The sequence below is a fragment of the Gopherus evgoodei genome, chromosome 4 (assembly GCF_007399415.2).
Source record: "Gopherus evgoodei ecotype Sinaloan lineage chromosome 4, rGopEvg1_v1.p, whole genome shotgun sequence".
In the NCBI taxonomy this organism is placed as follows: domain Eukaryota; kingdom Metazoa; phylum Chordata; order Testudines; family Testudinidae; genus Gopherus; species Gopherus evgoodei.
This window is the reverse complement of record NC_044325.1, coordinates 65,870,910-65,895,492: the sequence shown is the minus strand read 5'-3', so window position 1 is coordinate 65,895,492 and position 24,583 is coordinate 65,870,910. Positions and strand designations below refer to the sequence as shown.

The following is a 24,583-nucleotide window of genomic DNA, read 5'->3' as shown; positions in this document are numbered from 1 at the left end:
TCCTAAACTCATAACAACATGACATATAGAAATCAAACCAGTATTTCATCTAGTTCAGTATCTTGTCCCTGTAGACAGTTATGGAATAAACTAGTGGTTGGTTTGTTCCCTGAAATTATAGGTTTAGAGCCATTATTTAAAAAAATCCTACTAAATGTAACTGTGGATGTTCATTTCCATATACATGTCTGATAATTTTTTTTAATCCTACTATGTTGTTGATCTCAATGGTTTCTTATGGCAATGAGTTCTACAAGTTAATTATGCGTTGCATAAAAAAAACAAATTAAAAAATGACCCTTCTATCACTTTTAAACTTACTGCCTTTCAGTTTTATAGACTGTCCTCTTTCTCTTATATTTATATGTTAACATAAATTAGGCACTCATATTTATACGTTACCTTCTTTGTACCATTCAGTATTTTGTATAACTCTTGTGTTTCTCCTTGTCGCTTATCTCATCTAAACAGTCCCATTCATTTCAGTCCCTATTCATATCTTTTCATGTCCTCTAATCATTTTCACTATGCATCTCTGAGATCTCTTCAATTTCTGCTATATCTGTGTTTAAGATAGGGTGACCAGAAGAGGCATGGTATTCCAAATGAAGGTGGACCATTGATGTATGTCATGGCAGCATAATATTTTCAGAATGGTTTTCTATCCTGTCCTTTATACACTTTAACAGTTTTGTTTGCTTTTTTTGACAACTACTATGAATTGAGCAGAGGTTTTTATTGAGCTGTCCACAGTCATGTTCAGGTCTCTTTGCTGAGTGGTTGCAGTTAATTTAGAAACTAGTAAGTTGTATGAGCAGTAAAACAAGAAAAACTCAAGACATAGTTCAGGAGTTGGACACTATAGGAATAACTAATCAGGAGGGAGGGGTGACTGCTTGAAAAGGTAGACTTTACGGAAGGATTTATATAAAGAAAAGCAGAAGAGTACAATCTCCTTTTTGTTAAGCAGTCATTGATGGTGGAGTTTGGAAACAGGTAAGTAAAGTAGAACACTTGAGACAGGCTTGTTACTAAAACGAACTCTTCTTTGGGAGCTTAGTATTTGAAAAATGACTGGTGTATTTTCCTAAGTCTCAGCAGCAGATGGCAGCAAAGTTGTGACAGGCGATTTCTCACACACGTTCATGCTAATGAAAGAACAGTGTGACTAGCAGACTGAGTTGTGGTCTTGATCTTTGCTTCCTGAAACTAAACTCATCAGTACAGCCTTTGTAGCAGGTAATAGTGAATGAATTCCAGCCAAATAGCTTGATTTAAAGGAAAACAAGTGTCTTTTGGTCTTGCCAGCTTACAAGTGTATAATTAATTTTGGGTGCACATGCTTTTTCAGAAATGAGTCAGAACCACTAGACTCCAGAGTTCTGTGGAGCAAGGAAGCCCTGAGGTAGCCATGATTTGTCAAAGCAATTTATCAGTGTTTTAACAGGTGGCTGAGGCTGCTGGGGGAAAGGGGAAAGTTATAGTGGAAAACTACTGTTCGTAGGTTGAAATCTAAACTCCTAGATTGAAATCTTGGCCCTACTGAAGTAAATGGGAGTTTTGCTATTGCCTTGGATAGGACCAGGATTTCACCCCTATTCCTCCCAAGCGTGTGACATGGTGTACCTCCCTCAGCAAGTGTCCCCAAGATACTTTAAATGTTAAGTCAGTTATTGAGATCTAGCCACAGCAAGATGGGCGCCATTTTAAAAGCCAACTTTTCTTTTTTTTTTAATAGGTCAGCCTTCTTTCTGGTACCAGATATGTTTAAAGGAGTACCAATAGAACTGGTATACTTCTCATACTAAGAGACTGTAAAGACATGGACCTAAATCTAAAGTGTTAATCGCTATTTTTAAATTAACAATAATAGATAACAAATCTCACTGTTTGCATGAATATTTATGAGAAACTACATGAATAGCACTAGCTGATACCATGACAAACAGGAGGCACAGATTTCTGACCTCATTACTTCAGCAACTGGAAGGAAATAAAGTTATTAAGGGGTACAGCTGGTTATAGTACCTTGGATCTGAACTTTCAGTACCATGACTTAGGCTACGTACAGCTTTTTAGAAGGTTCTGATTGCAGTGCATAGAACAGGGGTGGACAAACTATGATCTGCAGGCACGATCTGGCCCCTCAGGGTTTTGGATATGGCCTGCGGGATTGCCACCATGTGGCGCCACGGGCCCTGCTCCGCTCCGAGAAGTGGCCGACAGCATGTCCCTGCTACCCCTGGGGGAGGCGGGCAGAGGGTTCTGCATGCTGCTCTTGCCTGTGGGTACCTCCCCCGAAGCACCCATTGGCCGGGAACAGGGAACCGCAGCCAATAGGAACTTCAGGGGAGGTACCCACAGGCAAGGGCAGCACGTTCAGCCCTCTGCGTCCCCTCCAAGGGCCGCACGGACATGGTGCTGGCCGCTTCCCAGAGCAGAGCGGGACAGGGACAGGGCAGGCAGGCAGGGAGCCTGACCTGGCTCCAGTGCGCACCACTGTCACCCCATAGCCACTGCAGGTAAGCGGTGCTGGGTTGGAACCAGCATCCCGAACCCCTCCTGCACTTCACATCCCAACCCCCTGCCTCAGCCCTACATTCATGGCCCTGCATGCAATTTCCCCACCCAGATGTGACCCGCAAGCCAAAAACTTTGCCCACCCCAGTCACAGAACATATGCACATCCAGGAGTGAGGTATCTATGCTGCCATTATTCCAAGTACTAACACATTTTATGTAGGATTTCTCTTATTCATGTATTGTCTATTAGCAAAATTTGATTACTAAGTTAACATTTTAAATTCAGCTTTACTGTGCAACAGGATTCTTTGCTGCTTTTACAGATCCAGACTAACACGGCTACCCCTCTGATACTTTACTGTGCAAGAAACTCCGCTCCTAAATGCTATCACTTATTGGATATGCTTATTGTGACAGAACAAATGCAATCATAATGTATGAGTGCATGGTACTGCCTTGTTGTGTTAGCGACAATTATCCTTACATGAAATGTTGACTTTCTCTGTTCTGATGAGCAAGACCAAGTCTATTGGTTGAAATAGCTGTAGAAATAAACATTATGTAACCGTTTCTGGAGCTAAATATAGCCTTTATTATATATAAGTTAGACAGTTGGGATCATAAAAGTTGCCTATGTATATTTCCTTATATTTCTCTGCTGAGTCTTCCTATCTTGCCCTGCTAAAAACCAAAGATTGGCAAATTAGATGTCACCTTCAATACCAATAATACCCATGGGCTATTCCTTTTAGGGAACCGAGACTTTGACGTGACACATGTCACTAGATCATAGAATATCAGGGTTGGAAGGGACATCAGGAAGTCATCTAGTCCAACCCCCTGCTCAAAGCAGGACCTAATCCCCAACTAAATCATCCCAGCCAGGGCTTTGTCAAGCCTGACCTTAAAAACCCCCAAGGAAGGAGATTCCACCACCTCCCTAGGTAACCCATTCCAGTGCTTCACCACCCTCCTAGTGAATTTTTTTTTTTCGAATATCCAACCTAAATCTTCCCCACTGCATCTTGAGACCATTACTCCTTGTTCTGTCATCTGGTGCCACTGAGAACAGTCTAGATCCATCCTCTTTGGAACCCCCTTTCAGGTAGTTGAAAGCAGCTATCAAATCCCCCCTCATTCTTCTCTTCTGCAGACTAAACAATCCCAGTTCCCTCAGCCTCTCCTCATAAGTCATGTGCTCCAGCCCCCTAATCATTTCTGTTGCCCTTCGCTGGACTCTTTCCAGTTTTTCAACATCCTTCTTGTAGTGTGGGGCCCAAAACTGGACACAGTACTCCAGATGAGGCCTCACCAATGTCGAATAGAGGGGAATGATCATGTCTCTCGATCTGCTGGCAATGCTCCTACTTACACAGCCCAAAATGCTGTTAGCCTTCTTGGCAACAAGGGCACACTATTGACTCATATCCAGATTTTCATCCACTGTAACCCCTAAGTCCTTTTCTGCAGAACTGCTGCCTAGTCACTCTGTTCCTAGTCTGTAGCAGTGCATGGGATTCTTCCTTCCTAAGTGCAGGAGTCTGCACTTGTCCTTGTTGAACCTCATCAGATTTCTTTTAGCCCAATCTTCTAATTTGTCTGTGCCCTCTGTATCCTATCCCCACCCTCCAGCGTATCTACCACTCCTCCCAGTTTAGTGTCATCTACAAACTTGCTGAGGGTGCAAGCCATGCCATCCTCCAGATCATTAATGAAGATATTGAACAAAACCGGCCCCAGGACCAACCCTTGGGACACTCTGCTTGATACTGGCTGCCAACTAGACATGGAGCCTTGATCGCTACCCGTTGAACCCGACAATCTAGCCAGCTTTCTATCCACCGTATAGTCCATTCATCCAGCCCATACTACTTTAGCTTGCTGGCAAGAATACTGTGGGAGACCCTATCAGAAGCTTTGCTAAAGTCAAGGAATAACACATCCGCTGCTTTCCTCTCATCTACAGAGCCAGTTATCTCATCGGTGAGGACAAGCTGTTTCTGGCTGTCCTTGTTGCCACGTGTCCTCAGGAATCTTTGCTCTTTGCCATTTTCATTTTCACTTGGGTGTTTGTGCGAAGCATTTGAAATGACAGCTAATTAGACAGCAGCATTTCATAGCAGCCTGAAATATTTTAATAGCTTTATCTTTGCTGTAAAAGTACATCAACAAGGGCCTGATCTCGCACACCTTACATGGTCAGGCCTCCCACTGAAATCAGTGGGAGTTATAGCTGAGTAGGAAGGCTCAGGTAGGACGGTATTAAAACATTAGCATTGCTGGCATGAGAATAAAGAGTTTGCTATTATTGTACATGGTAGTGTCTAATAAGTATCTGTTACATTACCTAAAACCTATTTTAACATTGAAGGTATGACAAAAAACAGGGAAGTTCAGTGAACTTAAGTATGACATTTAGTCCTTAACATGCCTGATAAAAAAGATTGTGAAATTGTAAATGAAATCAGTTATTTGAGCTGTAGAAGTTGGGTCGGGGGAAAATTAACTCTAGCAAGAGGGAGGTTCCCCTTATAACTGGAAAAAGTGCTGCAGAACATCTTTAAGTTATTCTTGAGAGACATGGGGCTAAATAAAATTTGTTATGCACAGTGAATTTGTACTCCCAAGTTATGCTTCCCCTTCATTCCCTTAGCCACTGACAAAATGGTTTGTTACAAAATTGAGCCTTGATGCTACAGATATTTTGACTTAACTGTTCTTAACTTTCAGTGGATTCGTAAGTGTTTGCAAGGTTGGGGCCTTGCTAGTGAACCTTACGCTCTTCTGCTGATATAATTCCTTATTGATTATTCATATCTAAATATTTTCTTATAAGGAATACTATTAAATAGAAAACGTTGTCAGTTATATATATACACATGTTAACTGACAGTTTTCTATAAAATATTTGTTTGAGGAAAAATGTTGTAAATGTATTTTATTAGTGAAGGATATAATTGATTCATTGGAAAATTGCGCTTAGACTTTCGAATTTAAGGCTGATCAGTGTATGAGGGTATACATGTAAAATACAAACTTTTGTTTCTCTTTCAAGTAGGTTTAGTTTTGAGTTTCTGCAGTGGGAACTGTTTCAAATGAGACCTCTGCAGACAGAAATCTCATTTGAAGGAGTTCCTTCAACAGAATCTGCTCTTAAAAATAAATAAATAAATGAAACCTTCGGCAAATGTTTTGTTTAATCATTGGTACATGTGTTTTGTTATTGACAGGAACAGCTGGAGAACTGTGACTTCTCTAAATTTCATTCTCTGAAACCAAAGCTGATTGAAGCTGTGGATAACATGATGGCCAATAAAATTGCCTCTTTGATGAGCCTGATGAACCAGGAAGAAAGCAACATGCCTACAGTGATGGTGCATGGTGGAGCCTTTGATGGCACCACGACCGGACCCTTTGGCCAGGGATATGGGGAAGGTGCTAGGGAAGGAGCTGATGAGGAGGAGTGGGTTATTGCCAAAGATAAACCTGTATATGATGAGATTTTCTATACTCTGTCACCAGTCAACGGCAAAATCTCTGGGGTCAATGCAAAGAAGGAAATGGTGAACTCCAAACTGCCGAACAGCGTTCTGGGGAAAATCTGGAAACTTGCAGATTGTGATAATGACGGCATGTTGGACGAGGAGGAGTTTGCACTGGCAAAACATCTCATCAAGATTAAACTGGATGGGTATGAACTGCCCAGCATCCTACCACCTCACTTGGTGCCACCATCACACAGGAAACCTTTGCAGGTGTCAGAGTGAAAAACACAGGGAGGAGATTAAGTGAGGGATGGAGGGAACTGAAAGCCCTCTGAATCTTTTTACAGATGAGTTAAACCATCAAGACCTGAAATTGAGTTTAGAGGCCATCTTTAAATCACATATCAGATTTCAAACAAATTACTAGAACCAGCACCATAGTACAGAGGTTACTTGTGTAATAGCTCTGGTTGACCTTCACTGAGACAGGTTTATCACAAGTACCTTTTGTAACTACTTCCACACCTTACGTTGCTAAGATAGCAAGGCTTTCTTTGAGAATCACACTGTCCATGTCTCAATCAAAAAGCAGAAAAGACATAGACCACATCTACAATCATGTACTAAACATGAATACCTAGGAACACAAAGCTCCCCAGACTCTTTAGCAAGTGGAAGGAAACGCTTACGCTCTAGAAGGCATAGATTTGTTTAATAAAGATACTTCAGGTGCCTTTGTGAATGTCAGCATCCCTAGCTTTAGAAAAGACAGAAATACAAAGAACACTGCCTTCATATTCTGCTGTTGATTTTAATATTAACTTGTGGGAGGGAAGGGGGACATGGGTAGAACTTTTTGTAAGAATGTTCAGGATATGAGCAGAAAGATAAGATTTTTACGAGAGGCTATTTTTTAAAATCTGCAATTTATTAAAACTGTTTAAATCTGTCAGCTGTGCATTGTGGTAAACGGAAGAAATGCTTCTTTTTGCTTTGTGCATAAAATAATGTGCAACTGACCCATCAGCTAAAAAGATTTGGATCCCCACTGTATTGGGGATGGGAATTTCAAGATTTCTATTTAGCTGCTTTGCACGTTTTGTATAAATTCCTGAACTTTTCCAGTTGTAGCACTGTTTGGTCCTGGTTCATGGAAGCATGGGAATTCACGTGTTTTAGCAGAAACAGAGGCCTTGTTTTGAATCATGAGGGAAGGGTGTATTGCATTAAACTTCTTTTCAGGATATTCACTGTGCATATTTAGTTGACTTGATAAATTCTCTTGGGATTTACCTCAAAGTTTACAACCAATTATATAGATATTCTTACGTCCAAGTATTCTTTTTAGTTTCTTTTATTTCAGCAGAATTTTGAATTCTTTCCTTTGTTAATAGGAAGCTGGCAAATGTAGAAAAGATGTTCCACTCCTACTGTAGCATCATCTTCAGAAGGTAGGCCACTAAGGGGCCAACCCAACTTCCACTGAAGTTAACGGGAGTCTTTCCACTGACTTTCACAAAAGCTGGATTGGTCCCTTAAAGCGTTGTTAATTTATTAAAGAAACATTTGGGAGGGACAGAAGTGCACCAACACTTCACTTCAGCATCCTTCCCAATTGTACAATCAAAGAAAATTGATCATGTGAGCTACGCACAACTGATTCTAACATCCCTATTCTCAGTGCTCCAGAGGAAGGTGATTCTCCATCCCCATCAATTTTAATATGCTTTTTCTTTTTGTGCGGGGAGTGGGGAATAGAACAACAATTCCTTCCTGACACGAAACTTGGCAGTTAGTTTAGTTATGTGCATGTGAGTGAGAATCACTTTGTAATCCATATAGCATAAAATACTACAGGTATCAAAAGTACTGTAACTTTGAGCACTTTTTCTCCTTGATTCCAAGTAAGGTGGTGTAACAGGGTTCCACGTCCCACCACTCTTCCTGGGGCCCACTTGCTGCCCCTGATAAGGCTCAGAGAGGCTTTATTTAAATAAGGTTCTCCCACCACCAGTGTCTGTCTATGTACAAGTCTTGCAGGATTAGTCACCTCCTTTACAGGCAGAGGCAGCCTTCAGCTATGAGGCCTCCAGTTCCCTCCCTGGCTGCCCTCCACTTCTGACTCCCTCCCAGCCTTTATAGCTCTTGGCTTCTCAGGCGAGCAAGTGTTACCAATCCTAAGGCCAGCATCAGGCTTCTTCCATCAGCCCCAATCTGTTTCCCCTGATTGGAGCTGACTGGGCTGGGTCTAATTAGGTGCTTTTGCACCAGCACCCTACTGCATACCTCCCTCCTTAAGCCGATGCCAGGCCTGATCTTCCTCGACCCCGCTTTCCTCGGCCTTGGGTTTTATTCTGGGAGTGGCCTCCCTGCCTAGTGAGGTGTCCCTGGACTCAACACTGTGGGGTTTTGGCATGCCCACCCACAAAAGTTGCATTGGGTGGGGAGTCCAGCTCCACCCAGAAGTCATCACACCAATCGCACCCTTGGGCAGGTCGCCCTGGATGCCCTCTTTCCTTCCCTGGTGGGGGAGATGGATCAGAGCCAACTGCCCTGAGTCTGCCCCCTGTCTCCGGTTTGGGCTCTCTGCCTCTTGGAGTTTGGACCGCCCTCTTTTGGGTTTCTACCCTCTGATCTTTCTTTAGCTCCTCTGCCTCTATCACTGGGATTCTCTCCCCTGGGTGGTCCCATCCTGAAACGTTTGTTCCTTCATCAGTCACTCCCTTAGGGTCTCTATCCTGACTGTGTTGTCTAGGATTTGTAGCTTTTTCCCCTTGAGATTGTGGGGACTCCCCTTTCCCAGGGTCCACCCCTGTAGGGGACTGGCCCCCTCCCTCCAGGTCCTTCTCTCTCGCTTTCTCTGTTCATCTCCTTCCTGGCTTCCCAGCGGGATGCTCATGGGGTTTCTTGAGTCCCTCTGTCTCTCCCCTGAGGGAGCAGCGGACCCTGTGAAAGTCTGCCTCTGCATATTCCTCCATCCTTTTGACAGCAGCTTCTACGGTGGCATGCTATCTGGGAGGCACTGTACAAATTGTTTTAGGATCACCTGATCTATAACTTGCCCCACTGTTTGGCGTTAGGCCTCAACCACTGCATCGCCCAGTCTGTCAATCTCTGGGCAAAGGCCCAGGGCCGCATGCCCCCCGCCTACCAGGCTGCCCGAAACCTTTGCTGGTATTTCTCCAATGAAAGCCCCAGGCGGTCCAAGATAGCTGCCTTCACCGTATCATAGCCTCTAGCCTGGGCATCTGTCAGGGCCATATATGCCACTTGTGCCTCCCCAGCAAGATAGGTGCTAGCTGCAGGGCCCAGGTTGTCCTGTCCCATCCTGCAGCCAGGGCCACCCTGCTTTTGCACCAGCACCCTGCTAACAGTTGGATTCTGGAAGTACCTTCTGAGACAGAACAATCAAAGAGTGATTGACTAACCTCTTGAGTGAAGGAGGGAGAATTTCTTGAGAGTAACTAAGTAAACAAATTAATTTATTCATGTCTTAATAGCAATGACATTATAGCAGAACTTTCAGTAGCCTTTATGGTTCATTGCTAACTTTGAGCACTCTGCATATGACCTTCCAGTGATGTGTTGTACAGCCTCCCTCCATCTCCTCACCGGTTCACTATTTACTGAGTAGAGTTAGTTTTAAATGTATAATTTTCAGGAATGTCCATGTGTTAAGTACTTAAATGCTCTAAGAAGATCCTCCCCTACATAGCTTTTTTTTCTCAAGTTTGTATAAATTCAAGCTCTTCAACTTAGCCACTTACTTCAGATCTTTCAATACTTTTGATCAATCTAGTAGCTCTTCCATATGCCTTCTACAGAATTCATGCATCCCTGGGCAGACAGACCAAATCTTAAACATGGGTCCTTGATTGCAACTTCACCATGAGTTTGTATTGCACAACAGTGCACTCTCCATTGGATTGTTTTTAATCATTTGATGTAGCTTAGTCTTGTTATTCTTTGCTATAGTTTAACAGTGTGTTCACATCTTTACTACAGCTAACATGTAATTTGAAGACTAAAGACATACACAATATAAAAAACTCACCAAATGGACGCAAAATTGTAATCCATCTTTATGCATAACTTTAGCTTATAGCTATAGTAAGGTCTTATGGTATATATACCAATAAATATTTATCCATTCTTATATCTGTGTGCTAATTGTAAGTATTCCATTAGAAGGTTCTTTATTAAGTTGATTTAGAACCCTTCAGATAATTCAAAGAACTGATCTAATTTATTCACAAATGAATGAGATGCTTTTTTGTAATCAACTGTTAGGTATATTATCTTCACTCAGTGTAATAAGTGAGAGAGGGCTGTCTATCTACCATCTCTTCAATAGCATCCACTTGACTGTTTGATACTGCTAGTATTTTTTGTTAAACGAATCAAACATCTCAAATCTCTTAGCATATCTGTATAAAACTGAAAAGTAGTACTTCAGGGTCTCAGGTTAATTTACAACCAAGATGTTAAATCCATACACACACTATTTCATTAGCTTGGTTATACCCAGTGATTAGAACCTAATTAGTACCTAATTCAAAGCAACTCTTCCAACAGTAATTAGATACATGTTTGTTGATATTGAAATCTTACTATTGGTTTTTGGCTAGAGACAAACCCACTTCTGCATCAATTCAGCCATAAGGTTATGTGTTGTCAGTGCATAAGCTCATACATCTTTGCCCCAGAGTCCATCTAATACATTGATGTTTGGAGAGGAAGTTCATTCTTCTTGACTGTAGCAAAGACAGTCTGAAAGCTCTTCAGTGAGCTTGTAAGATCTTATATAAGCATAGTGTGTTACCAGAAATCTCTGCCAGAAGTCTCCAATGTGTATTCTGCCAGTGTGCTGGCTGTACTTTCATCTGCCCCAGGTTCTATATTCTCTGAGACTTTGACATTAACATAGCCAACCAGTGTTCTGAAATATGCTTGCTGATAAGTTTAAATATAATATTGAATCCACTACTCCAGCTACGGTCATCACTGAGGTTGTGGAGACAGAGGGTGGAAGGGAATGGAAATTTTCTCAGCATTGCCATGGTCGTACACCATTAGCTTGGTAACCATTTTACCGAGGCTGAATATTTCACGTATGTCTCTGGTTCTCTGTATTATTTCTAATTGCTTTGAAGGTCTGTGTAAAGTTGCATTCAGTTTTTCAGCCGAATTACAATTTTTCATGGATCTTGGCACGTCTTCCATCCAAGTAGGTTTTTGCATTTACCTGTCCCCAAAGTCTCCAGTTGGAGATGCTCAGGTATTCTGCTTTGTTCATGATTCCCTTTTACCTTTTCTTTGCTGCTGACTCTTAATGCTTTGAAAAAAAAATTCTCCAGTTTCTTTTTGATATTTTTGTGAGGATTGCTCAGGTTTCCAATTGAAATTTACCTCTGTTTCTTTTCTATTTTATACATGTTCTTCTGACCTGTTGTTAGGTCTGATGAATCCAGTGTGTCCTCTGCCTTGTCTCTCCATGGTGTACATGAGAAAAGTGTACTTGATGTTACTTAATTTTGTTGACAAACCTTGAGACGACAAAAAGCTGTTCAAAACTGTTTATGTTGGCTATGCTAATGATCAGAAAAATTAAATTACTGGAGCTTGTGTGGGGAAATAACTCTATTGTCCTGAAGGGGGCAATGATTTCTGTTCCTTTTAGCTTGTGTTTTATTCTCTGCTACTTCTGTGTCACCAAGGCAACACGTTTATTTCCTCAAAGCTACTGTATAAATGACCCTTTGCATTTCTGGACCCCTTAAAGCTACCCTATTTTTGGCCTGAAGCCTGCTTTCTTAGCCGAGCTTCCTCTTCATTTATCCTCCTGAAGGAAACAATTTATTTTTCTTTTCCTGTCTGCTTTTCCTTGGTTGTTTCCTCTTTGAGCTGATCATACCCTTACACACATTGTCCAAGCACTTAGTGCTCGCTCTCTCCTCTTTCAACTCAGCTGTGGCAGGACAGCATGTTTTTAGGGTTCCTCCAGTGTTTGGGGGACATGAGATGGAAAACAAACTCTTCCCTTACTGAAGAAGAGCTTCGCTTCTTCCTTTCCCATTTATCTCGGTTCCCTGCTTGTGGGAGGCAGCCACTTCTGATACTGTCATGTCACATAGGGTGCAGTCAGGGGAAAGGAGTAAAAAGAGGCATGTTTGGTAGCAAGAGAGAGAATTGCTTTCTATTAATGACATGATTTGCACTACTTCCAGGTTTCACAAAGTCAATGGGAGTTTTGCCTGAGAATAGACTGCAAGATTTGGTCCATGTATTTTTCTTGAACAGAATTGTAGATTGTACATTCCTTTTAAGGCAAGAAGGATAACAAAGGCAAGGAAACTGATACAAGAATAAAGAACAGGAGTACTTCTGGCACCTTAGAGACTAGCAAATTTATTTGAGCATAAGCTTTCGTTAGCTTATGCTCAAATAAATTTGTTAGTCTCTAAGATGCCACAAGTACTCCTGTTCTTTTTGTGGATACAGAGTAACACAGCTGCTACTCTGAAACCTGTCATGATACAAGAATATCTTTTCTTTAAATCTGCTGGTCCAGACTTCAACTTAAACTAATGCCTTCTCCCATCCTAGATGTGAAGTTGTGCTTTGAGAAGGAACTACCTGAGTGTTACCCAGATTCTACTCTGTGTGAAATCAGTGGAGCCATTTGAGATGGTGACAGAAAGGTGACACTACTTTACCCAGCCAGGCTTTCAGGCCCTTGTATCAAGGGTTTCCTGCTCTAGTTAATTATTCTTGAACACAGTCTGTTTTTCATTACTCTTCCTTCCTTAATACAGTTTAATCACCACCACCGCCAACCCCTCCCGAAACCCCAAACCAGTTAAGGGCAAAATTGAGTACTTATGCATCTCCATTAACTTCAGTGGGGTTGTGCCCATTTATGTCAGGGCTGAATCTAGCCCTGGTTCTGTACAAAAGCCTTGTTATTTTTAATAGTAACACTGATCCTCTATGTAATTTATGTTGCAGGTTATAAAATCACTTTTTTATCATATAATAATGTTTTCTTTAATAGAAATTGAGACTTTAGAAGCAATTGTACTAATGTGAATGTGTTACATTTGTCTAATATCTGCAGTCAGGCAACTGCACATCCTAGCACCTTCCCTGAGTATCTTGACTAGGGAGATTCACTTGGGGGAAATGGGAAGAATCTTTTACTGCAGTCTACTGCAGCGTAGGAGGAAAATAGGATCTGGGTATCTGCTGATCCTCCAGCCCTACACCTGCCTTACCACTGACCTTTCTGTATACAGATACACAGGGGGTCCATAGTGGACGTGGGCTGCGAATTATCACTATGTGTAGCCTCCAAATCTTGACTCCTTCTGACACAATGGAACCATAATTGTTCCACTGCTTTAGAACCTTCTCTACTTGCTGAAGAGGAGAGCAGAATTTGTCCCTCAGTGACTTGCTGTCATTCATTTTAACTTTCTAGTTTTGTTAGTGAAAAGGTGGTGGCACAACCTTCTTTCCACTCCTGTGTGTGCAGGCTACCACTTCATGGCACTTTCAACATGGGTAATAAATAGAGCTGGTCAAATTTTCAGATGAAACATGTTGATTTTGCCCAAGTTTTATTTCGAAACAATCAAAATGCTTCATTTCACGAAGTCAAAACATCTCATTTTAACTGTTCCATTTCAACTTTTTTGTTTGATTTTTATTTTATATAACAATTTTTAATAGAAAATAACTGCCAAAGCAATGCAGACAAAAGAACCAAGAAACGTGGACTTTGTTGTGAGATCAATACCCTGCACTATCTGCATCTAAAAAGTTATAGTCCAGCAACTTGTGAAGCCATCAAAAGCATCTTTCTGCCCTTCTGCCCCACATATCCTTTGCCGTTCTTTTAAAAGAATTACGACACTGTTGGGGAAGAGCAGAAGAAGGATACAGGAGAGGGAATTTTGACAGCAAGAAATGTGGAACCTGAGCGTCAATGTTCTTTGCCATTACTAGAGAACTGAGTGAAATCTGGAGTTTCCATTTCATGGCAAATGCTGCAATTCTGAAATTTGCTTTTCTTCCAAATTCAGAATTTTTTGCAGAAAAGAATATGTAAAAAAATTAGTTTCACTATATAATTTCAAGAAAGACAACATTTTTCATTTCAATGAAGTAAAAAATGTTGAAAAGTCCTAAATGAAACATGTTTTCTGATTAGTTGCTGGGAACTACATTACAACATCACCACCACCAACACTCAGTTTGACATTTATTATTGTGCTCAGGAAAGACCCAGGGCTGGGGTCTTGTCTATACTAGAATGAGTTTGCCAAGCCTCACCCCATACATCCAGAACCCTCCTAACATTCCATACCTGAACCCCACTCCACTGTACCTCAACCCCTGCATCTGGAGCTCCCCTGCACCCAGACCCCCTGCTTCTAGACCCCTATCCTCGCACCCCAGAACACCCCCCACTGAGCTCCCTGCATTCAAACCCCCACCCTGATGATCCTCACCCCCTGCACCATCCAGACACCCAAACCATTGATCCTCAACTAGCTGCAAGTCCTAAATGAGTGGCAGACCTCCACCCCACCAAGCCCAACTCCCCCAGCACCCAGACCCCTCTGCTGAGCCCCAACCACATTCACCTGGAAGCCCCTGCAGAGTCCCATTGCACCTGGAACCCCACCCCTCCCAACAAGCCTCTGTGCATCCAGATCCCACAACACCTAGAGACGCACGCACACACACACACACGCACACACACGCACACGCTGAGCTGCCTGCACCCAGATTGTCTCACACTTAACCCTTTCATCCTACACCTGGATCCCTCACACTGAGCCCCTTCACACTTGGATCCTTCCTGGTTGAGCCTGCCTGCCTGCCCCACACCTGGAAGGGCCTTATATGTCCACATCCAGTGTACAACATGTGTCTTTGGGGCAAGGCATGGAAACTTATACAGAACCTGCTCTTCATATGCCTGTCTTAAGCAAGTGATATTATTAATCCCTCACATTTATCAAGTTACCTACAACACTTAAAAATGCATATCTTTTCTAATAGTATGCTGTTTCTACAGTTTGATAGTTCGTCATTTTAATTCAATCAAAAGCGTTTAGGACATATTTTCTGTTTTGTGTGTGTAATTTTCTGAGCACTGAGAACATGCCACTTTGCATTTTCTGTTTTACACAATCACCTGTCCTTGTACCATTGTAAAATATTTAAATTTAATACCAAAGGTATTGTCTCTCATTTTTAAGGAAATGTTTAATAGCAATTTCTTGGTGCATATTCCAGTTTGTACAAGTAAGGAAGCTAGGGCATACGTTCATTGAGGTTTGTACTTTGATTACATGCACAATAAATTCCATACAGATACTGTAATATATATATATATAATATTTTAATATGCTTTGTAATCACTTTCAGGTGGTTGTGATAAAACTTGCTGATTAATAAACTGTTAAACTACCTGTTCTTTGGGGTTTGTAAAACTTTGTTTCTGAGAGGAAAAACAATTAGAGGAGGAAGTCTGGTCTAGTCATTTAGATCATATACCCCTAAATTACTATTTCCTTCTATGCTACAGAGTACTCTAGTCTATTACTCAGGAGTCCCAGTGCTACCGTTACCTAGCCATGTTACCATGGGGAAGCCACTTAATCTCTGTGCCTCAGTTTACTTCTCTGTAAATAGGTCATGATGCTTGCCTTACAGGTGCTATGAAATAACCAGTATGAAGCTCTGCTTATTCTGTGGCCCTAGAATCTGCTGCAGAATTCAGTGCCTACCCCAGAACTGTGCTCCAGGACCTGTTTTCATTTAAAAAAAAAAGTCCGTTTCTAGGTCTTGTGGTTTGAAAATAACCTTCCAGATGTGAACTGAGCATAAACCAATGTAGTAATGTCTTTCTGTGTATACAAACAGGCTGAAACAACTTGCTTTGAAATGCTCTTCATTAATTTCCATGGGGGTGTTAATCCTGAAACCTAACATTAGTATAAATGGCAATTTAGCAGAAAATATCCAGCTAATATGGTTATTCCACAGTCCCAAAACATTTTCCACACCTCCCCAGGTGCCTAAACATCCATTTCCCCAAACCATCTGCCAAAACCTCCAACTTGTTTCTTAACTTCAGGAATGTATGAAACCATTGTCAGTTAAAAACAGAAATTTCATTACACTATAATTGACACAATAAATGTTCCCTTGATTTTATTATTTATTTGGGTGAAAATAGTTTTTTTTTTAATTTACCTGAAGCTGCCCCAGAAATTCCAGTCTGTCACATCAGAGTGCTACAGAAAAGAGGTACCCTTTCTGCACAGTGTAGGTCTAGGTTACTGAACAAACAAAAGGGTTTTCAGCATAGCAATAAGAGTTAACAGTGTTGTCTCAAGCCACATTAGAGGTCAGTGCAGTTATTGTCTATATAGGATGGTACTTCGTGACAAATCTGGAGCATAACCTTACAATACTGAAACATGAAGAATTTGCAGTGGTTTTGCACACATCTCGTTACTTTGATTTTGTATATCCTCCACACCAAAACAAAAAAGTATTACTAAGTTTATGTATAGAAATTTGTAGCCAAAATCTCTGGCCAGCAGAGCTGTGTGAATGATTATTTCCTATGGTGGGTGTTTTTTAATTTAAAAAAAAGAAAGGAAAAAAAGCTAGAAAATCAGACTGGCAAAACAAATTGAGTATATTTGTATTTTTCTTCCAAGAAAAAAATTCCAATTATGCGAGAAAAGAAAGAGGAAGAAAATGTTACAGATGGGAGTCAAGGAGAATGTCCAAAGAGAAGAAAGCAGCAGAGCATAATAACAGAATCAGCTGAGTATGACACTCAGGGGAATCTACTCTGTTATGCAATTAAATGTTATATTTAGAACATGTTGATAAAAGTTGAGAATGTCTAAAACAGTAATTTCTTAAAATAAATTCCTTCCAGGTGTGTAGTCCAAGAACGTTGAATGGACAAATGCAAATATATTTTTGTAAAATGGAGAAGAGTAGTAGTGGAATCCCTTTTTGATTTGCCTCCCTAGAAATATGAGCGCACACGTCCCTGGGTGATCAATGCATGGAAAAAGCACAAATACTTTTCTAGCAGTGTTGCTTCTTCTGCAGCAGGAAGGTAGAATTGTGCATTTGTGAGCCAGATATTAATTGATATACTTGTGCCATAAGAGAATTTGATATTCTGGATAAGAGCTTCAAGAAATCTGCAAGGATGGTGAAGACCCTGATAGTTTAATAGCAAACATTCTTCAGGTCTTCTATCATGGTAGGAACTGCATGTTCCATGGGGACTATTGTAAATGGATTTATTGTGGTTATGAATTTCATTGAGTGGATTAAAAGCAAAAAACTCACCACATGTGATGCTATCCTGATCACTTTGGGCTTATCCAGATCTTTCTTTCAATAGACACTACTTGTACATGCTGTCTGCATTTTGTGCTATCCTTTCCTTTATAGTCAGAACCAAGGGAAAGAGACTGTTGCTGTCCTTTGTCTTACTAAATTATACCAGTGCCTAGTTTGTCACCTGACTGTTTTCTACAGTGTGAAAATTCTCAGCTTGAGCCAGCCCACCTTTCTCCTCCAGCTGAAACTGAGACTCCTTGGGCTGGTTCTGTGGTTGCCCCTGGGCTCAGTGCTTCTCTTTCTGATTGCCTGTTTCCCATTTGCATGAGGTAGTCGCAGAACATCCTGTAGCAGTTCAATTTGCAATCTTTCTGGAAATTGCGCTGAAATAGTTCTATGAAAGACGAATGAGTTTAACTTATTTTTTAGCTTCAGCATTGGATTTGCCCTGCCCGCCATCATGTTTATCATTTCTGTTGCAGTCCAGTTAGTCACATCTCTATGGAGACATATAGGCAGAATGCAATGGTGGTCATCCAGTTTTCAGTAGCGCAAATAGGCCCATGTAGGTGTCATTTAAAACTCTGCTTTTGTTTTTCTTCATGTGTTGAATTGTATTGCTTTTATTCTCTTTTCATATATGTTGAAGGTTATGAGCCCTTGGAGATGGCTTTGTGCTATAGTGGTATGTACCAGTCCTTTTATTCATTCTGATATACATAGGTGTGTGTAGCACATTTCATTAGGGTGTGCACCCAGGGAATTTTATTTATTTATTTTAAAGGCAAACATTTATTGAATACTCAGTCATAAAGGACATTATTTTTATTCATCAAACTAAAGAAATTAAAACTTAATTTTTTTTAAATTAACAACTAAAGTTTACTTAAAAAATAAGGCACAAAATAGCAAATTTTTGCTGCAGTGATAACCAGGTATATACAAAGATAGACAATTTTCATGATCTTTATCTTTAACAGATAATGAGCTAACCCAAATTGACCAAAACATTAAGGTTTCTTCATCTTCTTGTCCTAGAGATTGAGATGTCGCTCACCAGGTGTTATGGACTTAAATTCCTCAATCACATCATTGTAATTAACTGATGAAGCCAATTATTGTTCAATGTACAAAAATCATGAGTGAGGAGTCGAGGCTCTGTTGGGACATTGTACTTCTTAGTTTGTTTTTTACATGTGCGTTTCAAAAAGGCTCTTCACATGAACAGCTTGTAACAGTTAAGACTGCAACGCATTGAATAGATTTGTAAAAGCCTGGAATGTAGGAAGACTGATCCGATAACCTTTAGCCAGCAAGCCACTCTCTGGTGGTGTTCATAGTGCTGGCCGTTAGGAACAGATCCTCATAACCCCGAAGCAATCTGACTTCCGATTCCAACTCATCCAAGGACACATTTAAATTTGTTGGCAATGATTCTCATATCATCTTGTGACCAATGGTCCTAAGCTCAGGCCAGTTTTCCCATTGGTTAGTCACCAATTTTACAAATCATCCTGTTCAAATTCGCTGGTCAATGCCAGTAATCAATTGGAAGTCCTAGGAATGGGGTACAATGAAGTTATGTTTCTCCTACTTCCTCTTATTGTATCAAGTGATGCAGGTACTGGGCAAACTCATCACAATCAATGAGTGCGTTTTCCCCCTTCCTCCTTCTTAACTGGGGGATTTGAGATATCATTCTCTACACACATTTTCACACTGTCATTGAAAATAGATTGAAAATATTCTGGGCCACTTCTCATTGCTGCCAAAGAATTACGCAAGCTTTTCACCCCTGTCATTGCAGTAAGTAAATTGAGATCTGGAGCTTGAAGAGCCTTACTCACTTTTACCACCATCTGGAGAATAGGGTGCATCATGTGAAGGGCAAAGATGAACTTGAATGAATTTAGTTCATGGATAAGGCCCCTGGCTTTTATTTTAGCGTCAGCAAAATGAGTTGTTTCGATAATCTCTTGTAAAGCTTGTAAAATGATGGAGTAGTTTTGTTTTACAGCAGCCATTGCTTCTGCTCTGCATGCCCATCTTGTGTTTGATAGGATCCCAGTTGAACACTTTGAAGTCACTACTTCTTGTGAAATCTTCTCCATTACTGCATGTTGCACAGGACTCCCCTCCGTGAAGGCATACAAAGTCTGAATAACACCAAAAAAATCACAGACAGCTCTGTTTTGTTTACTTGAAGTGCATGCATCTACTAGGTCAAGGGTCAAACAATGTGCTTAGCAGTGTACATAAGAGTATTTTACTGTTTCTTTCTTTACATTTCATTGGAACTCCTGAAGTGCATCCAGACACACTAGATGCGCCTTCAAACCAGACAGACCTTACTGATGACCAGTCAATTTTAAGAATGCCAAAGACAAGGGAGTTGGGATGCAGGGTGCAGCAGGGGGCTCGGGGCAGGGAGTTGGGGTGCAAGGTGTAGGCAGGGAGCTTGGGTGCAGGAGAGGTGTGGGGTGCAAGCAGGGGCCTCAGGGCAGGGGGGTGGGGGGTGGGGTGCAGGAGGGGGTCAGGCTCTGGCCTGGCACCGCTTACCAAAAGTGGCTCGGGGTGGCAGTGATGCACTCCCTAGCTGCCTGCCCTGGCCCCACGCCGTGCTGCTCATCACATCCCTGCACAGCCCCTGCACTCTCAGCCTGAGTGGGCGGAGCCAGGCCAAGCTTACTCTACCCCCCAGAAGGAGCGAGGGGAACAGGAAGTACAGAAGGTGGGGCCCTTCGCCCAGTCAGGGCAGCACCAGGGAGGGAGGCAGACACAGACTGCTGGCTGTTCCCTGCAGACCCTGCTGCCGAACCAGGCAATGCTCTGGACCAGGGAAAACTGCCCCAGAGGAAGGACTCAGGCTACCAGAACTGCCAGCAGCAGAGTACCCCGAGGAGCTGGGCAGTCACTGCCCAGTGACCCAAGCTCAAGTGAGCCTGATGCTGAGGGTGAGCTGGAGCTGCCGGGGCCACTGGTGGCTGAATAGCCCAGCGAGTTGGAGGAACCAGAGGGACCCACTTGAGAGCCCTGGTAGGAAGTAACCCAGGGGCAGAACTGGACAGTGCGGTGAGTTAGTGTTTGGTCAGTGTGTTGCGGACGGATCCCCACTGACCCAGTGGTGGAACCGTCTCCTCCCGCCACTGTCAGGGCCCTGGGCTGGAGCGCAATGGAGTTGAGTGGGCCTGCTTTCCCCTACCTCTGCCACCTTGAGGCGGGGTGGCAAAACCCTCATAAACAGCTTGTGGAAGAAGGGAAAGAATTGACAAGGATTTGTAGGGGATCTTAATGCATGTCAGTTTGTTAGCAAGAGTTAGGCCAGCTGTAACTCTAATGATGTGAGACTTGTAGAAGCGAGGATAGTGTGAGGCGAGTGGAAAAGAACAGTGTGAGAAGTTGTCATGACCTTGCACTAATAACCAAATATGTAGACTGACGCCTTCCAGAAATGAGAAAAATAAGAGAGCAGGATGGCCTATGTATAAACAAAATGCCGTTGTTGCTTATTATTGTCTGTATTATTGCTTGTTATTGTCTGTAACAAAGGTATAAATGCTTGCTGTAATTGTTTACCTGTTGAGAGACCTGTCCGGGACTGGGCAACTCTGTGTCCTAGGGTACTCCCTCCCTCTATTGCAATTGATGAAGAAATAATAAAGTATTTGATTTTGCTGCACCCAAACAAAAAGCGAGAACTAAGTTTTTCTCCAATAAGCTAAAAACCCTTGCCAGCATTCCCCTGCCTGAGGGGCGCATCATGAACTCTGACCAGTGCTCCTGTGTGATGCCAGCTGCTATGGCACACCTGCCTCGGCTAATTCTCCATCAATGGAGAGCTGTGACCAAGGCCTTTTGGCAAGCCAGTAGCTACCCACCACTCCCCAGTGGCTTGGTGGACTAACTGGGACCTTGCTACAATTCCATTATGCCAAGTTCCATTTGGTAGAAGAGGCTTTGTAAAAAGTTTATTTGGAACAGAGAGACAGTTGCAAAGAATACAGTTTTGTCAATTTCTGTGATTAATTTAGTAGTGTTATTCATATCTCCAAAGAAGCACATTTGTATTCGCTATCCCAGGGTTTTCTTTTTTTCTAAGTGCCTATTGTAGAAGTAGCTTGCAAGAGCATGAAGCCTCTGTGGGAACAACTGAAGATGGATTTATTGTGGTCGTGAATTTCATGGACTGGGTCATTCATATTAGCCAGGATCAAGCAAAAAAAAAAAAATTTTTTTTTACATTCCCTTATCTGTTTTTTAAATTATTCTAGTGCCTGGTTTCCCATCTGTTCTCTGTCTCCTACTGCGTAAAAACTGCCAGCTTCAATCACTCTATTCTCCTCTGGCTGAAACTGAGACTCTCTGGGCTGGTGCCCTGGGCATTCCTGGGCTCCACGTCTCTGCCCGTGGCCAGTAGTCTCCCATTCACCAGCAGTAATTTCAGACTATCCTATAACAACTCAAATCTTTTTTTTCCCTAGAAAATCTCTCTGAATTAGTTATATGGAGAATTGATAGAGAGAACTGGATTAGTGGTTTTGGCATTGGATTCACCCCATCCTTCTTCATGTTTATTATTTCTGCAGTCCTCTTAATCTCATCTCTATGGAGATACAACAGGCTGATGCAAGAGGTTTCATCCAGTTACCGCAATGCCAGTGCAGAGTCCTGGATCAGTGTCATTAAAGCTCTTCTCTCCTTCATTCTTTATGCTTTCAATGTTATTGCTTTGTTTCTTTTGCTGTCAAATATTTCCTCTTTGGAAGCCCCTAGTTCAGTACCTGTACAATTGGATTGTCATCTATGCCTGTACACAAAGCATGATCTTGACAGTGGTGTGGAAACTGCAGGGAGGTGTGTTTGAGGTGAGCTGGAGGATAAACTGAGGCAGCAGCAGGGCCCATGCCCTGCTACACAGATCCAGAATGTGAGCATTTTACAGTCCATGGAGGTTCATTACGGAAGATTTCATCAGGCTAGCGGGGTCTGGGCCACGCGCGAGAATGGAGAAAAGAGGAACTAAACTATAACTCCTATGAGGCCCTGTGGCACCATAGGCAGACGCAGTTTAATATCAAACTAACTTGAAACTACATATTTTCAAAAAACAAAAATGCTTTGATGTGGAAAAGCAAATGTTTGGTATTTTGATTGAAGATGTCAAAAAATAAAACTTAGCAATTTCTGAAATAATAATTTTGGAATGCTGTTTAATGGAAAATTTTAATTTTTCTGTCTCAGTTCAGGAAGAAAGCAAATATCAGAATCTCCTATAGCATGGAAATCCTGATGGCCGCTAAACTTTAGTAAATACATTGGAAAAAACGAGACTTCTTTTCCCTCTCTTTCAGTTTTAGTAATAATAATAACTGCAATAATAGTGGGTAATATTCTCAGGTGTATGCTATTAAAGTTGATTGTGTCCGGAGGAGATGGTCGTGAGGGGCTGATGGAGCCCCAGGGCAATAATGAATGCCCCAGTTATCAGCTATGCTGTGACTTTAGTTGTGTGGCTGCTGTACTGTAAAATGCAACACCATCTGCTGCCACCAGGAATCCTCAATACTAGATGAGCGTCTGCCTTCCCTGGGAATACTCCAGACTTACAGCGGAGTAGCACAGTAGAATTTGGCCCATAAGGACTGATTCCCCCCCAACTTATTGAGGTCAGCAAAAACCCATGATTTCTCTGCAATGGGAGAAGCATGGGGCCAACAGTCGCTCAGAGAGGAGATTCTTTTTTAAAGGGTGACCTGCACATGAAATGAACAAAGTGTCATTTCCTTTAACAATAAGTGCCACATCCCCCACTTACTGTAAGATTCACTTCATTAGTTCAAATGTGCTCCTCTATGAATCACCCGAGGCCTCCCTCTCTCCAGATGTTTAGTGGCTAACTGATGAGTGTGTGTTTGTACAGTTCCTCTTACTGTGCTGATGTTTAAATATGTGTTTAAAATGGCTTTATTACTAGTGTATGTATTGTTATAAACGTTGTTGCTTACTGTCATATCCAAAGATTTTAAAAAGCATAGATTGAGACATTCAAGATCTATAGAGAATTCATACCAGGGTCCCTACTGCCTATAGTGTTACCACTCAGCTATAAAAGAAGAAACTTTGTTCCACATATTTAATCATTAGCTAATGATTAGCTCACATGTTTTATGGAAGTGATTGTACATGTCATAGAAAATCTCTGCCTTTCTAAGAAGTTCATGTGTGTCATACTCCGGAGGTTTCCTGAACCTGTGGCACAGAACTACAAAAATCCATTGAATTAAACTAAAGTGTCAAATCAAGTCCCCAGAGAGAAAGACATGGCCATAAAGGTCCAGTTCACCCTTTGTCTGTTTTCAACTTGCTGTTACTCAAGATAGTTAAGTCTGAAGCTGACTGAAGATTTACAAAGGGATCTTACTAAATTGGGCAGCAAAAGGGTAGATGAAATTCATTGTTGATAAGTGCAAAATAATGCACAATAGGTGCTGGAACTAGAAGTGAGGGGATGTGGGGAGGGGTGCTACCACATCCCCTGGCTTGAAGTGGTTTCCATCCTATCCAGGGTTTACAGTTTGACTCAATAGCTCTTAGCACCCCCACTATACAAAGTGTTCCAGCACCTCTGTAATGCACATTGGAAAAACTGATCCCAAACTATACATACACAGTGATGGGGTCTAAATTAGCTGTTCACATTCAAGGAAGTGATGTTGGAGTCACTATGGATAGTACTCTGAAAACATCCATTCAGCGTGCAGCGGTGGTCAAAAAAGGTAACAATGTTAGGATTATTAGGAAAGGGATAGGCTAATAAAACAGAAAATTTTGTAATGCCACTCTGTAAATCCATGGTACGCCCACACTTGAATACTGAATTCAGTTCTGGTTGCCTTATCTCAGTAAAGTTATATTAGAATTGGAAAAGGTACAGAGAAGGCCAGCAAAAATGATTAGTGGTTTGGAACAGCTTCCATATGAAGAGAGCTTTAAAAGACTGGGCCTATTCATCTTGGAAAAGAGACAATGAAGGGGTGATATGATAGACGCCCATAAAATTTATGAATGGTGTGGAGAAAATGAATAAGGAAGTATTATTTACCAATTCATATAACACAAGAACTAAGGGTCACCCAATGAAACGAATAGGCAGCCGGTTTAAAGCAAACAAAAGGAAGTACTTCACA

At 41.7% G+C, this 24,583-nt stretch overlaps 3 protein-coding genes across 3 annotated transcripts in view; all 3 read left to right on the top strand.

Annotated features, from left to right (window-relative positions):
- EHD4 (EH domain containing 4) overlaps positions 1–7,263 on the top strand; it is a 56,387-nt gene extending 49,124 nt beyond the window's left edge. The window contains exon 6 of the mRNA XM_030559559.1: positions 5,754–7,263. Coding sequence (XP_030415419.1) covers positions 5,754–6,290 — 537 coding nt within the window. The 3' untranslated portion in view covers positions 6,291–7,263. The remainder of the gene's footprint in view (positions 1–5,753) is intronic.
- Positions 7,264–14,725: 7,462 nt separating this feature from the next.
- LOC115651153 (taste receptor type 2 member 40-like) lies at positions 14,726–22,480 on the top strand. The gene is made up of 3 exons (XM_030562116.1): positions 14,726–17,455; positions 18,046–18,081; positions 21,869–22,480. Exons 1-3 carry the CDS (start codon positions 17,311–17,313, stop codon positions 22,258–22,260), a joined length of 573 nt encoding a protein of 190 aa, XP_030417976.1. The 5' UTR covers positions 14,726–17,310; the 3' UTR covers positions 22,261–22,480.
- Positions 22,481–24,069: 1,589 nt separating this feature from the next.
- SPTBN5 (spectrin beta, non-erythrocytic 5) overlaps positions 24,070–24,583 on the top strand; it is a 156,838-nt gene continuing 156,324 nt past the window's right edge. Inside the window, 1 exon segment of the mRNA XM_030560166.1 lies at positions 24,070–24,172. Coding sequence (XP_030416026.1) covers positions 24,070–24,172 — 103 coding nt within the window.

Coding starts and splice junctions, on each gene's coding strand:
- LOC115651153 (XM_030562116.1), top strand. CDS start 17,311: ATGGTAGGAACTGCATGTTCCATGGGGACTATTGTAAATGGATTTATT. Junction 17,456..18,045: donor ATCCAGATCTTTCTTTCAAT/AGACACTACTTG, acceptor TATATGTTGAAG/GTTATGAGCCCTTGGAGATG. Junction 18,082..21,868: donor GATGGCTTTGTGCTATAGTG/GTATGTACCAGT, acceptor TCAAATCTTTTT/TTTCCCTAGAAAATCTCTCT.